The 20,287-nt window shown below is 38.9% G+C and overlaps 1 protein-coding gene across 8 annotated transcripts in view; it reads right to left on the bottom strand.

Annotated features, from left to right (window-relative positions):
• Nucleotides 1–19,510, bottom strand: part of CSNK1A1 (casein kinase 1 alpha 1) — a 46,285-nt gene extending 26,775 nt beyond the window's left edge. For 2 of the 8 annotated variants that reach the window (XM_012741572.2, XM_012741569.2), the window contains exons 1-3: nucleotides 18,870–19,508; nucleotides 18,112–18,218; nucleotides 3,295–3,421 (exon numbers count right to left, since the gene is read on the bottom strand). In XM_012741572.2, the coding sequence (XP_012597026.1) occupies nucleotides 3,295–3,421; nucleotides 18,112–18,218; nucleotides 18,870–18,992 (357 nt within the window). In that variant the 5' untranslated portion in view covers nucleotides 18,993–19,508. Of the gene's footprint in view, nucleotides 1–3,294; nucleotides 3,422–18,111; nucleotides 18,219–18,869 lie in introns of all 8 variants that reach the window. The other 6 variants (XM_075996208.1, XM_075996207.1, XM_012741574.2 and 3 more) reach the window with 5 other exon arrangements.
• Nucleotides 19,511–20,287: the final 777 nt, after the last annotated feature.

Here is a 20,287-nt window from a genome sequence, read left to right on the forward strand (position 1 = left end):
GAGCCCAGGAGTTTGAGGTTGCTGTGAGCTAGGCTGACGCCACGGCACTCACTCTAGCCTGGACAACAAACCGAGACTCTGTCTCAAAAAAAAAAAAAAAAAAAAAAACTCCTGAGCTTAAGCAATCCTCCCACCTCAGACTCCCAGAGTGCTAGGATTCAGGTGTGAGCCGTCGCACTCAACCTTCTAATATTCTTTTTAATGGCTACAAATACTCCATGGTATAGAAATGTTTTCCCCAATTATTCCCCAACTCACATTGTTTCTAATTTTTCCTCACTATAAATAATGTTATTAATATATATACTTAGATATGGATCCTTATCTATTGGTGCTTTTATTTCTATGGGTTTTAAATCCCATACGATTACAGGGAGTTGCTGGGCTTAAGGGCACACTTTTCATTTTGTTAAGGTAACATCAGACTGCCTTTCACAACAGGCTATAACAATTCCTATTTCCACCAGTAGTAAATTAAGAGTGTTCTGTTTTTTACTGGTGATTTGAGTTCTCCCCCAATTTTGCCAATTTAACAGGTAAAAATTATCACCTTGCTTACACTTCCCTAACACTTAGCTTGGCCATTTGATCATTTTTACTAGTAATTTGAATTTATTCTTCTATGAACTAGCAAATTATACTCTTTGTCTATTATTCTTTTGGCTTGTCCTTTTCTTGTCAATTTTTAGGAGTTCTCTGTATACAAGAGACGTTTCATTTGTTATGTAAATAGACTTGCAATTTTTAAATGTCTTTTTTCATGGCACTTATTGTATACAAGATAAGTTTTACAATTTCAAATTATCAAATATGTCTAGCTTTCCCATAGATACCCAGAAGTTGTATTTTATTTTTTTATTTTTATTTTTTTTTTGAGACAGAGTCTCGCTTTGTTGCCCAGGCTAGAGTGAGTGCCGTGACGTCAGCCTAGCTCACAGCAACCTCAAACTCCTGGGCTCGAGTGATCCTTCTGCCTCAGCCTCCCAGGTAGCTGGGACTACAGGCATGCGCCACCATGCCCGGCTAATTTTTTATATATATATCAGTTGGCCAATTAATTTCTTTCTATTTATAGTAGAGACGGGGTCTCGCTCTTGCTCAGGCTGGTTTTGAACTCCTGACCTTGAGCAATCCGCCCGCCTCGGCCTCCCAAGAGCTAGGATTACAGGCGTGAGCCACAGCGCCCGGCCTCAGAAGTTGTATTTTAAAATTTGTTCCATATCCAAAGACTGCCATCATTATCTACCCATATGTTCTTGTTCTTCTCAGTAGTATGTGTCAGAATTCTAATTTTTATTTGTCCCCATTTTCCAGAGCTTCTATTACCACGAATATAGAGATTCTAAATTGTGCTCTTCTACCTTGGCAAATATCTTCTGAAGCCAAACCAGTAATCTCTGGCTTAAACTACTTAAACCTTCAAAGTAGTAAGTGTGTACAATGTATAAATACCACTTTATGTGCAGAAGCAACTTATAAAGTAAAGCAAAAGATTTAGGTGACATACTTGACCTAGCTAAATAATACCCATCATTAAACTGTGCCTATTAAATCACTGCAGAAAAGTTGAGTAAAGGATAATTAATGGCATCTACTGCAGGCTATTTCAAATATTATTGCCTATATCACCTACAGAGCAAGACACAAGTGTTAAACACCTTAAATGAAAATGTTCTTGTAACTCCCTCCCTCACAATTACATTCTTTCTCATGTGACCATTGTACCCAACAGAGACTTCTATCACACACAGAACCTTGAACATCTCATTTTTCCCTACTAGCCTGTAAGCTCCTAGAGTGAAGGGACTAGTTCTTACTCTTCTTTGCATTTCCCAAGTGGTAAGTACAAAGGTAGGCCCTCAATATATGCTCAATGTACGAATGCTTATGTGTTACCAAGCCTACAAAATATAAGCTATAACTCTTATTAGGATTCACTGACATATGTTAGTTAAGATATATTAAAAGCTTTTATCCCTTTAACACTTGAATTTATAATGTACCACAAATTGAACATTATAATTTGCTAATATTTGTTTCTGCCCCACAGTAGATTTTAGGTTAAGAAGTCTGGGGATTATCAGGTGCTGATTACAGAAAATGTGCCCTATTTTCTAATCCCCAAATTTATAGACTTTAAAGATATTTTTAAAAAATCGATCTTTAATAGTTGTATATATTGTGAGGTACATATATTTTGATACATGCACACAATGTGTAATGATTAAATCAGGATAACCGAGATATCCACCACATTAAACATGCGCATTTCTTCTCTTCTAGCTATTATGAAATATATAATAAAGTACTGTTAACTATAATCTCCCTACTGTCCTTGCAAATACTATAACTCATTCCTTCTATCTAAATGTATCTTTGTACCAACTAATCAACTTCTCTTCACTCCTCCTAAATTTATACTTTCTAAAATTCTGTGTCAACTGCCAGTTTTATCATCTCATTTTCCTTTATGACATCCAATCTTTATTTTTAAAAATGTCACTCTTTCACAGCATTTTTATAAGCACACTGAGTTTAACTTGAAGCATTTCCAACATTTTCCCATGCTTAAGGGTAACAAATCTTGACCAAAGTTAAAAATCATAAATTCCTTGATATTTATCTATTGTTTTAATATATTATCTTTCCCCTCAAGGTTTGTTCCTAACCCTATTCCTCCCCCCACCTTAAAAATGTTTTAAACTAATTCTTTCTCATTTTCCTAAGATCAAAATATCTAAACTTTGCTGAAGAGCCATTTAATCTAACCTATAGCCAATGCATCAAGTTCATGACATCTCCAAAATTTCCCAGGTCTTGCTTAAATAATACCAGTGGCTAAGAATCCATTACTTCAAAGCATATTACTGGTCAAAAATTCTTCCTTGAATTATTTCAGTATCTTATTTTCTTCAAAAAACACAGCTTTCATAAGAGTCCCACACATAACACACAATATTCAATTTGTTTAATTTATCCAAAATGTCAATATATATTATTTATCTAACACATACATACACTTAGAACTCTTCCTTCAAACAAGATCTGCTATATTTAACACTAAAACTCTATCTGAAGGAGCAGCCTGAAAACTACTAGTTTATAAATAAGTAATAATTCCAGTTTTGATCTTATACCCATAGGAAAACATCTACAAGTCATATTATTAAATCATTTTTTGCTTATCCTAAGGTTAAACAGTGATGATAAGATTGTAATATTCTGGTTTAGGAACACTGAAATACAGTCAACAGTAGTATTCTTAGTTTTTATTCTCATCAAAATGTCACATACCTGGTCAGCTAACATAAGTACAGTTTTCATTGTGAACCTTCTTGAACAGAAATTGAAGAGGTCTTCGAGGCTGGGTCCCAGAAGATCCATGACTAGTACATTGTAGTCTTTTTCCTGACCATACCACCTAACAAAACAAAAGGATAGGGAAGGCATTATGAAAGGCTATCACAACCACCAAATTAATTAATTTTAGGAGACAGGGTCTCACTCTGTCAGGTGGGCTACAATGCAGTGTTGTAATCACAGCTCTCTGCAACCTCAAACTCCTAGGTTCAAGCAATCCTCCTGCCTCAGCCTCCCAGGGTAACTGGGACTACAGGTGTGTGCCACCACACCTGGCTAATTTTTCTATTTTTTGTAGAGATAGGAGTCTCACTCTTGCTCAGGCTGGTCTTGAACTCCTGACCTCAAGCAATCCTCTATGCCTTGACCTCCCAAAGTGCTAGGATTACAGGCAAGAGCCACTGCACCCAGCCAGCATCACCGAATTTTTAAAATTTGTAAACTCTAAGAAAATAGTTTCCCTCTCTGGTTATGTTTTTTTTTTTTTTTTTTTTTTTTTTTGAGACAGAGTCTCGCTTTGTTGCCCAGGCTAGAGTGAGTGCCATGGCGTCAGCCTAGCTCATAGCAACCTCAAACTCCTGGCTCAAGCAATCCTCCTGCCTCAGCCTCCCGAGTAGCTGGGACTACAGGCATTCGCCACCATGCCCGGCTAATTTTTTGTATATATATTAGTTGGCCAATTAATTTCTTTCTATTTTATAGTAGAGACGGGGTCTCGCTCTTGCTCAGGCTGGTTTCGAACTCCTGACCTCGAGCAATCCGCCCGCCTCGGCCTCCCAGAGAGCTAGGATTACAGGCGTGAGCCACCGCGCCCGGCCTTGGTTATGTTTTATTTAAGCAAAGTTTTCCTCTATTCAGAAGACAAACCCACTGGCCAACTAGATTGCCCAATACAAAACAAGGGTAATGATACTTCCCCCTCCCCCATCAAGTGACCCCATTTTCCTATAAAGACAGGACATGTATGGCAGCCTTAATATTCCTCTTATCAGGGCAGCTAAATTCTAGCTATTGCTAGAATCTGCCATTGATTCCTGTATCTTCAGCAAATTCCTTAACCTCGCCTGGATTTACTTCCTAACTGAACAAATGAAGACTATTATTAGTCATTCCAAACACTGCAAAAAGCAAAGACCCCTTTTATCATAACTCCTGGCCCAATTCCCACCTAACTGCATTTACCAATTATCTGCCCTTTTTCAAAAAGGAGCCGCATTTTTTCTTAGTTTCAGATTACAGAGAATCACCAGTGTTAACACAAGGTGTAATAACATTTATTTGCTTTTGACTAGAATCATGTTTTAGTCATGATGTTTTAGATATGAGAATCATATCTCATGCTGTATTACTGTGGATACATATATAACGTGTCCCCAATAACACAAGAAATACCAACTGCTAATTTCATTTATCCCAAGGAATGAGAATCATTGCAATAAATGATTTCAAATTTCAATGTCTTATGATTCCGGTAAAGGGTACTTTCTTAAAAATTAGCACTACCATTTTTATTTCAAACTTTTCTAAATTACAAATTCTGCTTGGAAAGAAAACTGGCCAATATTTAAAACTCTGTAAAGAAAACAAAAAAATACAAGTAATTAAAGCTAAAAATGAAGCCATTTCTTTGTTAACTCCAGTTAAAAAGCAATACCAACTATATTCAGAAAGTTTATGTTTTAAAAATATTCAAAAAAAGGAGAAAAGTTTTTTCTTAAAAAACCAAAATCTGTGTCAAAATTATACCAAATAAACCAGTCTAGTGCTTTTAATGCTACTTCTTGCTGTTTTGCTAATACATGCCAATGATTCAAAGAAAACCAAGATTAAAACTAGAATATGAGGATTAATATTTGAGCAATGATATTTTTCCAGAAAATGCAAAATTAACTACTTTGCACCAGAGTATACTTTCTTCTAACTAGTGCCCCAAATACCCACTAACATTATCTCCTGATGACATCTACCAAAACTTCAGGAATTTCAGTCGGTACCCAAGAAAGGAAACAAAATAAATAAGCCTCAAATCAGTTAAATTTCAGACCTATTCAGACACAATGAGTACGTTCCCTAGAATGTTATCCTGAGAGTAAAAGATATAGTAAGTCCAAAAAGTTCAAGTTCTTTCCTATGTTCACCTGTTCTTGAGAACTACTTTCCAAACATGAGACATGTATAACTGCCATTAAATACAGAAAATAGAATCCATTTTGACATCTTCTTTGCAGAAAGTAGTAACTGAATAAGGAAAGGGTGTTTGCTTAACTCTCTAGAGGTCCTGCCCACTAGCCTAAAAAAGAAACAGATGTGCCAACCTAACAGTGGTAGAGTCGGTCTGTCCTTATTGCACCTAAAACTGTGCACCAAAGCTGCTGTTATTTTTTATTCCATATGGGAATTCAGCACCCTACACATTCATTCAAACATTTACTTGAAAAAAGTTCACAGTGATGTTTTGGTTAACACATAACAAATAACGGTATTAAAAGGTAAATGGTAAAACAAATAAGTTATCTTCTCCTTTCCCTTTTCCTATTTTATTTTGCCCTTTCCTTTTTCCCCTCCATTTTATAACACGTAAGTGCAGAGGCAAATCTGTGCTAGAAAGCTGTCAGAAATCTGCCATTATAAATGGTCGACATACTAAGAATTATAGCAGATTTTTAATATAAATCTAATTTACTTAAGTTTTTAAGAAAATACTGCCAAATCCAGAAAGAGCTAAGGAAGTATGGGGAAGGCACAAAAAGTCAAACAGGCAAAAGGGAAAGCATAAACGAACTCTCACAAGACTATGTCTCAGCTCTACATAAACAGATTTCCACTATGACTAAGAGACATAAAACTACTTAAAACTACTTATTGTTACAACCATCCAAGCCCAAATACAAACCTGGGGTGTGAAAGGCACTAATTAATACCTCATATCTTCGCGAAATTAACACCATTTCATAAAGCACTTCTTAAACGATCTGCCACCAAGTCTCTAGCTCCCTCAATAATTAGAAACTGGGAAAAACTACATGAATTCAGAAATAAACAAGTATTGGACATTCTCCTTAAGTGTATGAACATAAGACTGGTTTTTGTTTTCAGTGTCAAGCGAATGAATATTCCATAAAAAATAGCTCAAATATTTACATTTCAAAGGTATTTTTCTCTGTGAGCAAACATGCAGCTCTAAAACAACTAGGTCTCTCTGCTCTACAGAGACTGGCACTATAACTCCAAACCTAAGAGACAGGTGTTTTTTTCATACTTCCCTTGGTTTCAAGGAATATATAGCTTAATTCTCCAAAGCTAACACCTCACACCCTCCATCTGTGCTTTCCATCTGGACTAAGTCATTCAGACATTACACACAGATTAGAAACTAGGAATGGTCTTCTGCTTATTAAAATCCTACCTATTCTTAGTTTCTACCTTCACTCTACGTTTCCAATTCTATTCTGAGCTTCTCTCTACTTTCAATCCCAACCTCTTAAAACCCAGATGCCAAAGAAATCTGTCTTATGTCATGTATCCCACACTGATCTCCTATTTCCCAGAATTCCCAAAGTCATTGACTATTATTGTTTGTATCCACAATCTACCCCTTAACAACAAATATTCACATATTATCACTTTGGCATTTCTGACTCTACACCTGGTAAGACAGAGCTTACAGTTTTATTTTGATTTGAACAGTCTTTACAGAACCTGAAAAAATGAACGAGGACTAACCTGATTCTCTGCCATCATTTAACTTTGTAGACAATCTGAAACACACCACCATAAAAATCTCACTCTTATTCTCCACTTTCTAGGTGCCTTCAAGCTAGAAACTCAGGCCTTATCTTTAGACAGTTTTTTAATATTAAGTAGAAGATATATTGCTACTAAGGACACTTGTGGTAAAGTGATGTGAATGTTGTAGGTACTCAGATTATCTATGAGACTAAAAAAAGAACTCCAATTTGATTTGGACCTTATCCTTCCTAATAGTTTCAAAATATCCAAAAGAATGAAGTAATTTAATGGATGAAAGTAAAAATAAATAAATAAAATGTTTAGGGGTCTCATTTTCCATTTGTTTGGTTCAAATCAATATCTTTAGACTAAGGATGAGTTCACAATTTATATAACCATCATTACTTACTTAGAGCATAAAAAAGGTACCTGAAGAAGATGCCAAGAGAAGGCTAAGTCCATCTTTCTGTTCTTATCTCCTTTTCTCTAAACACACATCCAAGCTAAATCTAGTCTGGAAATTAAGACATACACAAAAAGCACAAATGGAAAATGATACATGCACAAATAATACATGTCAATAAAGCTGACAAAAAATGCTAACAGAATTCAGACAAAAAGATCAAATGGAACTATATCTATCTAAAGAGATATTGTGAAAATGGTCTGCTGCCCATTAGGTCCTGAAGGATGGATATTTTGATAGGGAAGACAGAAAATGGCATGCCAGGTAGGCATAAGAATTAACCATTTTGAGGCCAGGTGCGGTGGCTCACACCTATAATCCTAACACTCTGGGAGGCCAAGCCGGGCAGATTGCTCGAGATCAGGAGTTCGAAACCAGCCTGAGCAAGAGCGAGACCACGTCTCTACTATAAATAGAAAGAAATTAATTGGCCAACTAATATATAGAGAAAAAATTAGCAGGGCATGGTAGCGCATGCCTGTAGTCCCAGCTACTTGGGAGGCTGAGGCAAGAGGATTGTTTGAGCTCAGAAGTTTGAGGTTGCTGTGAGCTAGGCTGAAGCCACGGCACTCACTCTAGCCTGGGCAACAGAGCAAGACTCTGTCTCAATTAAAAAAAAAAAAAAAAGAATAAACCATTTTGGACCATGGGCTCCCACAGAAGGAAGAGTCAAAGTGGCAGATAGTTTGAGGCTGTATTATGGATTCTCGAATGCAAAGCTAAAGAACTTTATATTCTATAAATAACTGGAGGAATTATCAGTAGGGTTTGTGGCCAAGATACAATTAAAATCAGTATTTTAGCATCAAGTCTTGGCATTAGTATACAATATAGAAATAGAAGACTAGGGGAACAATGACATGGGGACCAATTAGTGTTATATTATAGCTGGAATAGAGCTCTTGGGCCCCACTCCAGAACTGGTCAAACAGAAATCCAGGGGTAAGGTGGTGCAACCTGAATTTTTAACAAGCTCTGTAGGCAATTATTATACATGGTCAAAGTTTCAAAAATGCTGACTTAGCAGGGTTCACATGAATAGGGCCTTAATGGGGTACAAGTGACTTGACAAATCAAGGCAATCTCTAAATGCTTTGAGGTATGTTTGAGGTTCATACTCGGTATACTATCCCCTTGATGTTAAAGGAAACATTCATGCCCTCATACAATGAGACTTACACATCTTTCCTCCGAATTTTCAGTGAGACAATTTACAACTATATGCCATGCTCATGACAGATGCTCAAAAAGAATTTAAACCTCACAAAATTTTTGTCTGTTCACTAAAATGTACCAGTATCTTAAACTTCGCCTGGCATGTAGTAGGTATAAAGAAATGCTTGTTATCCTCTACAAGGTACTGTACAAAGTGTTATTTAGTATGTTAAGACAAGTCTCAAACCATCAGAGTTTTCACTGGAAGAATAGAAACTAACAACATCCACTTCTACAAGAGAGATACAAAGTATTGATATTACGAAGGTTCACAAGTAGAACACTAAGATTTCAGTAAGTGGAGTTTGGTCATAATTTCAATGAAGGGAGAACAGCCAAACACAAAATAACCCCCAATCTGAATAGTAAAGATCACTGTGAAAAAACGAAATAGGGAAAAAATGATATTGCCCTAAAAGTATGAACTTTAATTAGAAGAATTTCATTATTTCAGTTGTTACTAAGGACAATGTATTAGACATCACTAACACAACTAAGACTTAGAAAATTGTAACTTAAAATCTACAAACATTTCATGCTATTACTTTCCAACAAAGTAGCTTTAAATCAGATCTTACACTCCCCTCTTCATAAAAGCCACCAAAAGGGCAGAATGCTTTGACGGTATAGGGAAACGTAATAGGTAAGTACAGTACTTAGAGCAGGTTTCAGATGAGATGAAATACAGGACAACTTCAATTTCAGAAGGTTTATACACAAAACTCTCCACTGTACATTAAATGATGGCACAAATGAAACATTGATGATTTATACTATGTATACATCAGCCATTGTCACTCTCACCATCTTCTCTCTTGAAATAGAACCAAAAGAAATTCCAAATGGCCGACACCACTAATGGATGCTAATAGATACTTAAGCTGATGAACATCCACAATAGTAAGCCTTTACTATGAAGTTAATGGACATTAGTTTTTAATGATATAGTATTATCTTTACACCAGCATTCAAAGCTAAATAGGCCGGGCGCTGTGGCTCACGCCTGTAATCCTAGCTCTTGGGAGGCCGAGGCGGGCGGATTGCTCAAGGTCAGGAGTTCAAAACCAGCCTGAGCAAGAGCGAGACCCCGTCTCTACTATAAATAGAAAGAAATTAATTGGCCAACTGATATATATATATAAAAAAAATTAGCCGGGCATGGTGGCGCATGCCTGTAGTCCCAGCTACTCGGGAGGCTGAGGCAGGAGGATTGCTTGAGCCAGGAGTTTGAGGTTGCTGTGAGCTAGGCTGACGCCACGGCACTCACTCTAGCCTGGGCAACAAAGCGAGACTCTGTCTCAAAAAAAAAAAAAAAAAAAAAAAAAGCTAAATAAACTAGTACAGCCAGGTTTCCATTTGTAAATCGGTGGCCAGCTAGTGGGTTCAATGATACTTAAACAGTAAGTACCACAGAGATGGTGAATATTCCCACTATGAACTGAGGAACTGAAATGCTCAGGTACTTAAAATTCAATAAAAATGTATAACAGCCATAACCTTCTGCAGGATTCCATTTAAAAAAGTAAATGTATATAGATACAACAAAAGCAGAATTTCGTTATTCAGTGCCTTCTTTATACATAGTACCATACTAAGGAACACAAAGCCACCACTATCAGCACGACATAATTCTTTCCCTCAAGGACTTTCCAGAAAGCATTCTTGTAGGTATGTACCTTGAACATGTGAAGAGGTAAATTGTTTCACCGATAAGTTTTAGATACTTTTCAGAAATCAAAGAATGATTGTACAGGATTATAGTGCACTTTCCAGTACCATGCTACCTAATACAGGATTTCTTAAATTAACCTCCTAATTCAGGGGTCCTCAAACTTTTTAACCAGGGGGCCAGTTCACTGTCCCTCAGACAGTTGGAGGGCTGGACTATAGTTGAAAAAAAACTATGAACAAATTCCTACGCACACTGCACAAATCTTATTTTGAAGTAAAAAAACAAACGGGCAAAAACTCCTGCATGTGGTCCGCGGGCCGTAGTTTGAGGACGCCTGTCCCAATTCATAGGAGGAAGCGTATAAATTAAGAAAACAGCTTCATCACAGTTGTAGTTCTAGGAAAAGATGGAGGTTGATGGGGGTGGGCAGGGAGGCAACAATTATTAATCCCCAAAATATGGTATAGTACAATAGTTCCTGAATTTTGCTGCACATCAGAATCATCTGGGAAGCTTTAAAAAATCATGATACCTAGGTTGTACCCCAAACTAGTTAAGTCAAAATATATGAGGTTAAGGAGTTAGGTGTCATATTGTTCTAAAGATCCCCATGTAGGCTGGGCATGGTGAATCCTGCTTATAATCCCAGTACATTGGGAGGATTGCTTGAAGCCAGGAGTTCCATACCAGCCTGGTCAACACAAGACCCCACTCACCTCTACAAAAAATAATTTTAAAAAATTAGCCAGGCATGGTGGCATGCACCTGTATTGCTTGCTACTTGCAAGGCTGAGCCAGGAGGATCTCTTGAACCTGGGAATTGGAGGTTGTAGTGAGTTGTGATTATACCACTGCACTCCAGTCTGGGCGACAAAACACCCCCATGTGATTGATTCCACTGTGCAACTAAAGTTGGGAACTATTAGTATAGTTGAAAGACGTAGTAAGATTTGTTAAAATTATATATCAGCGGTGTGACATCAGGCAAATTAACCATTTCAACTCACACATTTTACATGAAACTCCACCATATAGGATTGTCGTAACTGAAACCAAGTACAATGCCTGGATAATGCTGGACTCTTTTTCTTGCATGCAGAGGGGGAAACTGTTTAGCCAATTGTTCCCTTGTTTCAAATAGTAGTTGCCAATGTTATGAATAAATAAAAGGCAATTATACCTTAAAGTTAGAACAAATTACTGCATCACAGAAGAGGCATCTGTTATCCTATTTATTCTATCAATTTATGCAATGCATGAAAAAACTCTTAAAACCTAGTTGATCTTACAAAAAGCCTTTTATAAATGAAAATTGATGCTACAAATTGCAGAATTCATTCTAGGTTCAAATCTAGATGGCATTACAGGCAGAACCCTAACTCTGTCAATACAATGCCTTTTCATTTCCCTTTATATTGGAGGATCAGAATGACCTCTTGTCCGTTAAACCTTTTCTTTCTTTTTTTTTTTTTTGAGACAAGAGTCTCACTTTGTTGTCCAGGCTAGAGTGAGTGCCATGGCGTCAGCCTAGCTCACAGCAACCTCAAACTCCTGGGCTCAAGTGATCCTCCTGCCTCAGCCTCCCAAGTAGCTGGGACTACAGGCATGCGCCACCATGCCCAGGTAATTTTTTGTATATATTTTTAGTTGGCCAATTAATTTCTTTCCATTTATAGTAGAGACGGGGTCTCGCTCTTGCTCAGGCTGGTTTCGAACTCCTGAACTCGAGCAATCCGCCCGCCTCGGCCTTCCAGAGAGCTAGGATTACAGGCGTGAGCCACTGCGCCCGGCCCGTTAAACCTTTTCTATACAGCACTTCCAAAGTCCCCATTAAAACAGCCACAACATACCCCACTACCTCTCACAGACAGGAAAAGGCAGTACCTTAGTTCTTTGAAGGAGAATAAGGTAAAGATATCACCACCACCTGATTATTTTGTCAGGTATATTCCCATAGTGTATTTCATGGTTATAAACAGAGTATTAACTTGTAGTCTTGCTTATGAGTAAATCAACATCAGGTTCCGAAGAAATGTGTAACTATGATCCAAAAGACTAACTTTTTAAAAAATAAAACTCATTTTATTTTTTTAATAAAACTATTTTTATTTTTTTTTTTAAATAAAACTAAAGTCACAGAATGTAGCCTACTAAGAATTAGCAGTGTCTGCGTGTATATAAAGAAAAATCAAGTATCTCAATGCGGTGTGGGTTACACCTTTGTATGCATTTGTCAAAACTGAGCCAACCACACACATTAAGGTCTGTGCCATTTCACTATATGAAAATTACACTTCAGGTTTTAAAAATCCTACTAAGACATACGTTAGTTAAGCCATGCTATGTTAATACTGGTTATTCAAAATTTAAGAACCATCTGAGATTGCATTAGAAACAGAAACAGTAACCAAAAAACTCATCATTTTAACAAGGTTCTCATTCACTGAAAGCTATAAAGGTATTCAAATAACCTCATAAAACTTGTTAAACTAATTTTACAACATTTGCTCCATACTCAATTTTCTTATAGAATTCTTGATGGTAAAGTTCTTTACTAAACATTAGCAGATCATGAGAAAACCAAGACTTAATGATATTTAGGTACAGCTTAAATATACTTTGAAACCAAATGATCTAGCTCCAACACTGTCTAAAGCCAAAGACGTGAAACCCATATACTTTACATGGACTCACAATTATTTACTCCAAATTAATAATTTCCAACAAAGTTTTTATCTTGCAATCCACGGATTCAAAAATAATAACAACCTGAATTATAAGCATTTAGTTAAACACACAAATAATAGATTACTTACACTTATAAAAAACCTTTTCAGCTTCTCTAAGGCCAAATGCCATCAAGTGAGGGGGCAAAGTATAGCTCTCCAGCATCAAATGGAAAGGTATGATTTGACCTTGACATAAAGGTGATAATGGCTCTCAGGAGGACTGGGAGTTAGGAGACTCTAGTAACCCCTGAGATTCAAATATTCTAATTTGTATGAATACATCTCTTAGGTTTCATCCAGCTCAAACATGCTAACTAGCATTGTTACATTATTCCATTAGCCAATAGAAAGCATCTCTAGTATACCATGGAGTCAGTTACCCTTTGAGTTAAAAATCACATTTCTCTAGTAGTGATCTGGAAGTTATCTTAATGACAATATACCTAGTGCAGTTATCACCTTTGTTCTCTGACAATAGCCACTACAATCTTATTCACAGGATATTCACTCAGTGCCAAAAAGATTAATATTTAAGCTGCTTTTCACAGTGAAGAGTAAGAATTAACTAGTACTTTAAAAATATTTTCTAGAATTGACATTCAGAGAGCAAAAAAAAAGCGATTAAAAAAATTAAGACATACTTAAAAAAATTAAGACAGCCAAGTGTGGTGGGCCTGTGTTCCCAGCTGTGTGGAGGCTGAGGCAGGGGGATGGCTTGAGCCCAGGAGTTTGAGGCTACAGTGCACTATGATCACACCATGAATAGCCACTTCACTCCAGCCTGGGCAACAGAGGGTAACCTGGTCTCCTCAAATCTCCTTTGCCCTCTTCTCATCTTTCTTATACATGATTTCCCTATAAAAAAATATTTCTTTATTTTACTTTCTTCTGATTTGTCACTCTATAGTTTATCTGAAAGAGATTAACATTTTTGTGTTTTCTTTTTTTTTTTTTTGAGACAGAGTCTCGCTTTGTTGTCCAGGCTAGAGTAAGTGCCATAGCGTCAGCCTAGCTCACAGCAACCTCAAACTCCTGGGCTGAGCAATCCTTCTGCCTCAGCCTCCCGAGTAGCTGGGACTACAGGCATGGACCACCATGCCTGGCTAATTTTTTCTATATACTTTTAGTTGGCCAATTAATTTCTATTTATAGTAGAGACGGGGTCGGGGTCTTGCTCTTGCTCAGGCTAGTTTCGAACTCCTGACCTCCAGTGATCTGCCCGCCTCAGCCTCCCAGAGTGCTAGGATTACAGGCGTGAGCCACCGCACCCGGTCAAGAGATAACATTTTTAAAAGTCTTCTGTGGTACTTCATTACTAAAATAACATTCAAAGACAAGACCTAGCCATATCATCAAAATGATGAAATGCTTTCTACCTACTATCCTCAGTGACTTTAGTAGTAAACCCTTGTTCAAACAAAAGCCTACCCAAATAAATGCTCAGCACGCAAAAGCAAATGGAAATGAATATTCTTCTGGTAAAAGAAGGGTAGGAAGTCCTAAATCTTTCTGTTCAGCAAGCACTCTCCTTTCCTATCCCAACCAAGTTAGAAAATTAACTTAGTAAAATCCTCTTTTTATTTTATAGATGAGGAAACTGACAGATCCATAGAGGTTAAAGGGCTGAGTGACTCTACATCACCCAGTCAATATCACATAGCAGATCTAGAGTTCAAACCTCCAACATCTTACTAAGAACTTTTCAGTATATCATAATTGTTTCTTTAGAGAACACGTTAATTCAATTCAGAGTGGCAGAAAGACAAGGAGGGTTGTAATGGAAATAGTACAGTTGACCCTTGAGCAACACAAGTTTGAACTGTGCAGGTCTACTTACATGTGGATTTTCTTCTACCTCTCCCACCCCTCAAACAGCAAGAACAACCCCTCCTCTTCCTCAGCCTATCCAATGTGAAGAAGATGAGGATGAAGACCTTTATGATGATCTACTGTCACTTAATTAATACTAAATATATTTTTTCTTCCTTACCATTTTCTTAGTAACATTTTCTTTTCTCTAGCTTATTTTTTTATAAGAATATAATATATAATACCTACGGTATACAAAATATATGTTAACCTATTGTTTATGTTATCAGTAAGGCTTCTGGTCAATAGTAAGCTATTAGTAGTTAAGTTTTAGGGGAGCCAAAAGTTATACATGAATTTTCAACTGGGTGGATGTCAGTTGGTGCCTCAATCCTTCATTGTTTAAGCATCAATTACAATTTTAAGTGAGCTCCCAGATGTCAATTCACAAGGTTCAAGGATTTAGTTTCTTAAAATATCAAGAGACTGGATGCCATTCTCCCATCCTTGCTTTTTACACTGGATGCTATGCTGATCAGGCAGGTCGGCTATGTAGGCCAGGTAATTTTCAGCCCTTGTTTTAGGATACTCCGAAGTATTTTAAAGCAAATTCTATACAGAGTTTCCTAATAGAAAATTTGAAGAGACGGAGAAGAAATGTGTCTATGAAGGATAAATGCAGCAAAATCTAAATTTTTAAAATTAGTGCCAACACTTCTAAAGCAATGGATAGATAACACATAGACTGCATTATTTAATCTAGGTAAAACTAAACAGCCAACCTAATTCAATATTTACCAAGTAAATATTAAGTACATACTACGGATAAGTAATATAGAAACAGTAGGGAACTGAGAGGATGGGAAGATGTCACCCAAATAAAGAACATTTGTGTTAATCTGTCTTATCCTTTAAGCTTCAGTGGAAAAATCTTTTTTCCCACACTTTATTCTAAAAACCAACAAACCACTTTTGTTTCTATGTACCTGACCCTACCACTCCTAAAACAAATTTACCCTTTCCCCACCCTCATTCAATTACTATATTCTGCCTTAGAGACTACTCCCCAAAGCCACACTCTATTCTTGGATGCCCTCCCTAACCAGTTCACCAAGTTTTTTCCTTAGAGCCACATCCTGAAATCCCATCTCCTCTCCCAGGAAGCCTTAATTTGAAAGCCAGGTTAATCTCTTTAGCCCCACCCAGACGGCTTATAACTACCATAACTCTCTCTGCATTCACTATCTTATAATAGGCACCTATTATTCTACCTCCAAGTTAATTTCATTTATTCATGTGCTTATTCAGTACATTACTCATTGCCCTTATTGGTGTGTACCAGGTCTTAAATAAAATCTACCAGATAAAAGGGCATGTACTTAACTCGGGTTTAACACTGAAAATGGCAGATGCTTAATGCTTTTTGGAAATAATTCCAAATACATTAAATTCAACCTGATTCGTGAAATCTATAAAATTTCCCAACATGGATGAATCTCAAAAACATTATGCTAAGTGAAAGATGCCAGACACAAATGACCTCACAGTGTATGATCCCATTATATGAAATTCTAGGAAAAACGATAGCAATGGAAATCAAATCTACATACAGTAGGGGTTTTTTAAAGGGATGGGAATCATTTAAAATCCCAAATCTGGATCTTCTCAGATTTCGCATTAATCTTTATTTCATAAACTTGGAATTTTCTTCCAAAACATGTACTTGATCACTTATGATCAATAGTACCAACAGTACATTTTTATCATTCTATTTCTCCATTTAAAATGTCTACCAACATTGGAATTTTTAAAAAAGATAATTTTATTTTGGCTGTTTCCACATCAGAACTAATGTACGCAATCCAGTTCTTAATTCAAGATTTGAAAATTACAAACTGTAGTAGAAAAAGAAGCTACAGTAAATACCATTCAATTCTTAACTATTCTAAATCTTTTTTCCAAATGTTATTTCTGAGTATTTTTGGAAAATAGCTGGGTTTTAAACTATATTTTGGTCTCTCTGTTCTAAGAAGCTCTTTCATTTCAGAAATCAAAAATTAAAAAAGTCAACCATTTTAGTGAACATAATGTCTTTATCTGGTCATCTTTTATCCTGATTACTATTACTACTTGCATTTACCAATATCCCATTTCAAAAGAGACTATAATTTCCCTGATATGAAGTTTTACTGACAAAATAACTCAACAGGTTAAAATTACTTATGAAACTGTTGTTAAGTGATTAAGCTTTCTTTTAATACAACTGATACGGAGTAAATTTCAACATAGTTGGTGCTACTCAAACTGCCTGTGTCATTACCTATAAAAATTTAGTACAGACTACACTGTACCAAACATTACAAATAATAAAAGCTTGTAGTAATTAACACCTTTAGGAGGAATAGGAAGGTTTTTACATAGCATATAACTTAACAATTTAGTGTCGCATCTGCTGCAGAGATCACAAACATACTGTCATTATGCCATCTCCTTCCTAGAACCCCACCGCCTCCTGCAGCTTTATTCTTGGGTTTTCAAAGGTTTAATCCATTCAGGGTTACTAAAGAAGGAATCAAGGAAGCATAATTTGTGAACCCTGAGAAAAGGGCAGAAATATGGGGTTGAGTCACGTCGTTCCGCCATTTTCTAAGCGGAGGAGGAAGACATGTTGGAACAAAAACACAACAAAAGAGCAGCCATTTCCCAAGCCAGCTCCAATAGCAACCTGAACTAGCTGAGCCCGGTCACTTGGGCACCTTTAAACCCACTTCACTGGACAAACCTAAAAACATCAGAGGTGCCGCCGTAAGGAAAACAGCAGCCAACCTTTCCGCGTAGGGACCAAAGATGACCTGCACACTTTACTGCAAAGGAAAGCCTCGGGAAGAGGAAGAATGACGGAAGCTAAATGGAGCAGAGTGTAATAAACTGAAATTGTAAACTAAGTTGGCAAACTAAAATGTACTCAGCGATCGCAGGAACTTAGGGTTCACAGGAAACCACCAGTTATAGGGAACCCAGGTAACTCAAATACCAAGACCCGGATTCAGCAGGTCCCATTACCTGCCTCTACCCATTTGCCCATTCCATTCTTCCCTCAGCGGATTGCCTATGTGCTTAGGGGTTCTTACCGTATGTGGGGGATGCCAACCCCACCTTGAAGAATCTTATAGAGTTTGCTCTCGTACAGCAACTGGGGATGCCTGGCCTTCTGAGATTCTAGCTTCACTGCCACTTCCTGCAGGGGGAAAGAGGGGATGATGGCATCAACATCCCTAAGGATTCAATGTCACTTGGGAAAGGAGGGCGGTATTAACAAAGCTCCAGGTCGCCACGGCAAGAAGAGAAAGGCTGGGAAGAGGAAGCTCTCTTTGTAATTATAAAACGAGGCAAGCAGCCTCAAAGGCCTCTTCAGGGGGTAGTGACGAAATCGGCACGTCTTCTAAAGTGCAGGAAAATTATTCATCCGAAGAAAAGAAACCACCTCTGAACGTAATGAGATGTTTTACGGAACAAGGTGATCAGAAACTGCTCTAATTGGAACAAGAACCCCAGTGGAATTAAATATTCAAAAAGTAAAAACATGGGAAATCACAGCGATATGATTTTGCTGTTTCCACCTTAAACGACAGTTAAAAAAAAAAAAAAGTTCGACTAAGGGACATCTACGGGACATGTTTAACAAGCTGGGAAACGAGTACACCCAACCTCTCCATTGAGTTCTTTCCCTTTTAGGGCAAGAGAGCGGGGGAGGTTCCCAAGCCAGGAAGACGGGCTCTCCGGACTCCCCAGTGCGTGCGTGCGGTGGGAAGAGGCCCGAGCGGTTTGGGGGCTGGGGGAGTCAGGATAGGCGCAACGTTATGGAGAACCCCCCCACCCCGGTGATTACCTCGCCGTTGGTGATGTTGATCGCCAGATAAATGTCCCCGAAGGAGCCAGACCCGATCTTCCGTACCAGTTTATATTTCCCTCCGACAATGAATTCGGCCTTGGAGCCGCTGCTGCTCGCCATCCTGAGCGACGAAGATGGAGGCTGGGGCCAAGCCCCGACACCTCTGAGGGGAGGATGGAGGCCTCTGGGGCTCGTCCACGGGGCAAGGCTGCGGAGGAGGCGGCAGGAAACGGAACACGGAGGCCCCTCCCGGCGCTACAGGGCCCAGGATCAGTCCAGGGGAAACTGATCACAGCCGCTCAGTCGGGTTTCTTTTTGCCAGGCCGCAGTTTGTGAGGGGTTCTCGCGGTTGCCAGGCTGGGCCACTTGCTCCTGGGCGGCCACCGCTGCCTCGCCTTCGCGGCGACGTCGCCGGCTGGAAAAGGGGCGCGGTGAGCTAGGGCGGCGATACCACTGCCAGCACTGCCGCCGGCTCCGGCCCGGAGGGACCCCTGTCACTCCGCTGACGCCGCCATCTTGTTACTCCAGCTCCAGCCAACACAAAATGCCCCCAGTCCCCGGGAGCCGCTTCTTCACGGCGCAGAGCACTCTGGGAAAGGGATCTCGAGCGCTAGCCGGGAAGAATCGGCAGCGAGAGGGAGGGCGGAACCGGATCCGTGAGAGTGGCGGCCCACGCGCCCAGCGTCACCTCGTCACCGCCCAGCTGCGCATGAGCGTTGCAACCCCTGCTGAGTGCGCCGGCGTGCCTTGGCCTGTCCTCACCCCGCCCCGGGCTCTCTCCCACTTCCGGTCGGCCACGGTTCTGCTCACGCTTTACTCACCTCAGCCCTGCCCAGTCTCCCAATGACTGAGCGGCCCCGGGCCTCGAGAGCACGTTAGGCAGGAGTCACCTTCATTTTTCGTGGCAGATGGAAGCCTCTGGCTTCCTCGGGTGTTGGGTATTGACCTTTGCTCTTTGTTTGAGGTGGTTTTTAAGCTTTGCTGTTTTTTCAGGCCTCTCCCCAGGACCGGCCTATGCCAGCTCGGTTTCTGTTTGGAAAGAGCCTGTCGCCTCTGGTGGAAGGGAAGAGAAAAGTAGCCTCGGACCGGCTGGCTTTGAGGCACTCGTTCAGGCCTCTCGGTTTTAGCAGATCCTAGCAGATTTCTGCACCCTACGGAGTGGTGGGGATCCTCTTTTTACAGGAGAGAAACGGGGAAAACTAGAGTTACACTGTTGCCCTGTGTCTTTGCATTGTTGCCCCACATATACATTTGATCTTTAAGAAGAAACTTAGTATCTGATTCACAATGCGTATTAGTGATAGATGGAATCACGGGAAAATAAAGTTGGCAACAGTGAAAAAACTGCACACAGTAAAAGTTGTTACAGCTCCCCGCAAAAACCGAGGAACAATCATATTTTGGTCATGTTGACC

Source organism: Microcebus murinus, chromosome 21 (assembly GCF_040939455.1).
Source record: "Microcebus murinus isolate Inina chromosome 21, M.murinus_Inina_mat1.0, whole genome shotgun sequence".
Lineage (NCBI taxonomy): Eukaryota > Metazoa > Chordata > Mammalia > Primates > Cheirogaleidae > Microcebus > Microcebus murinus.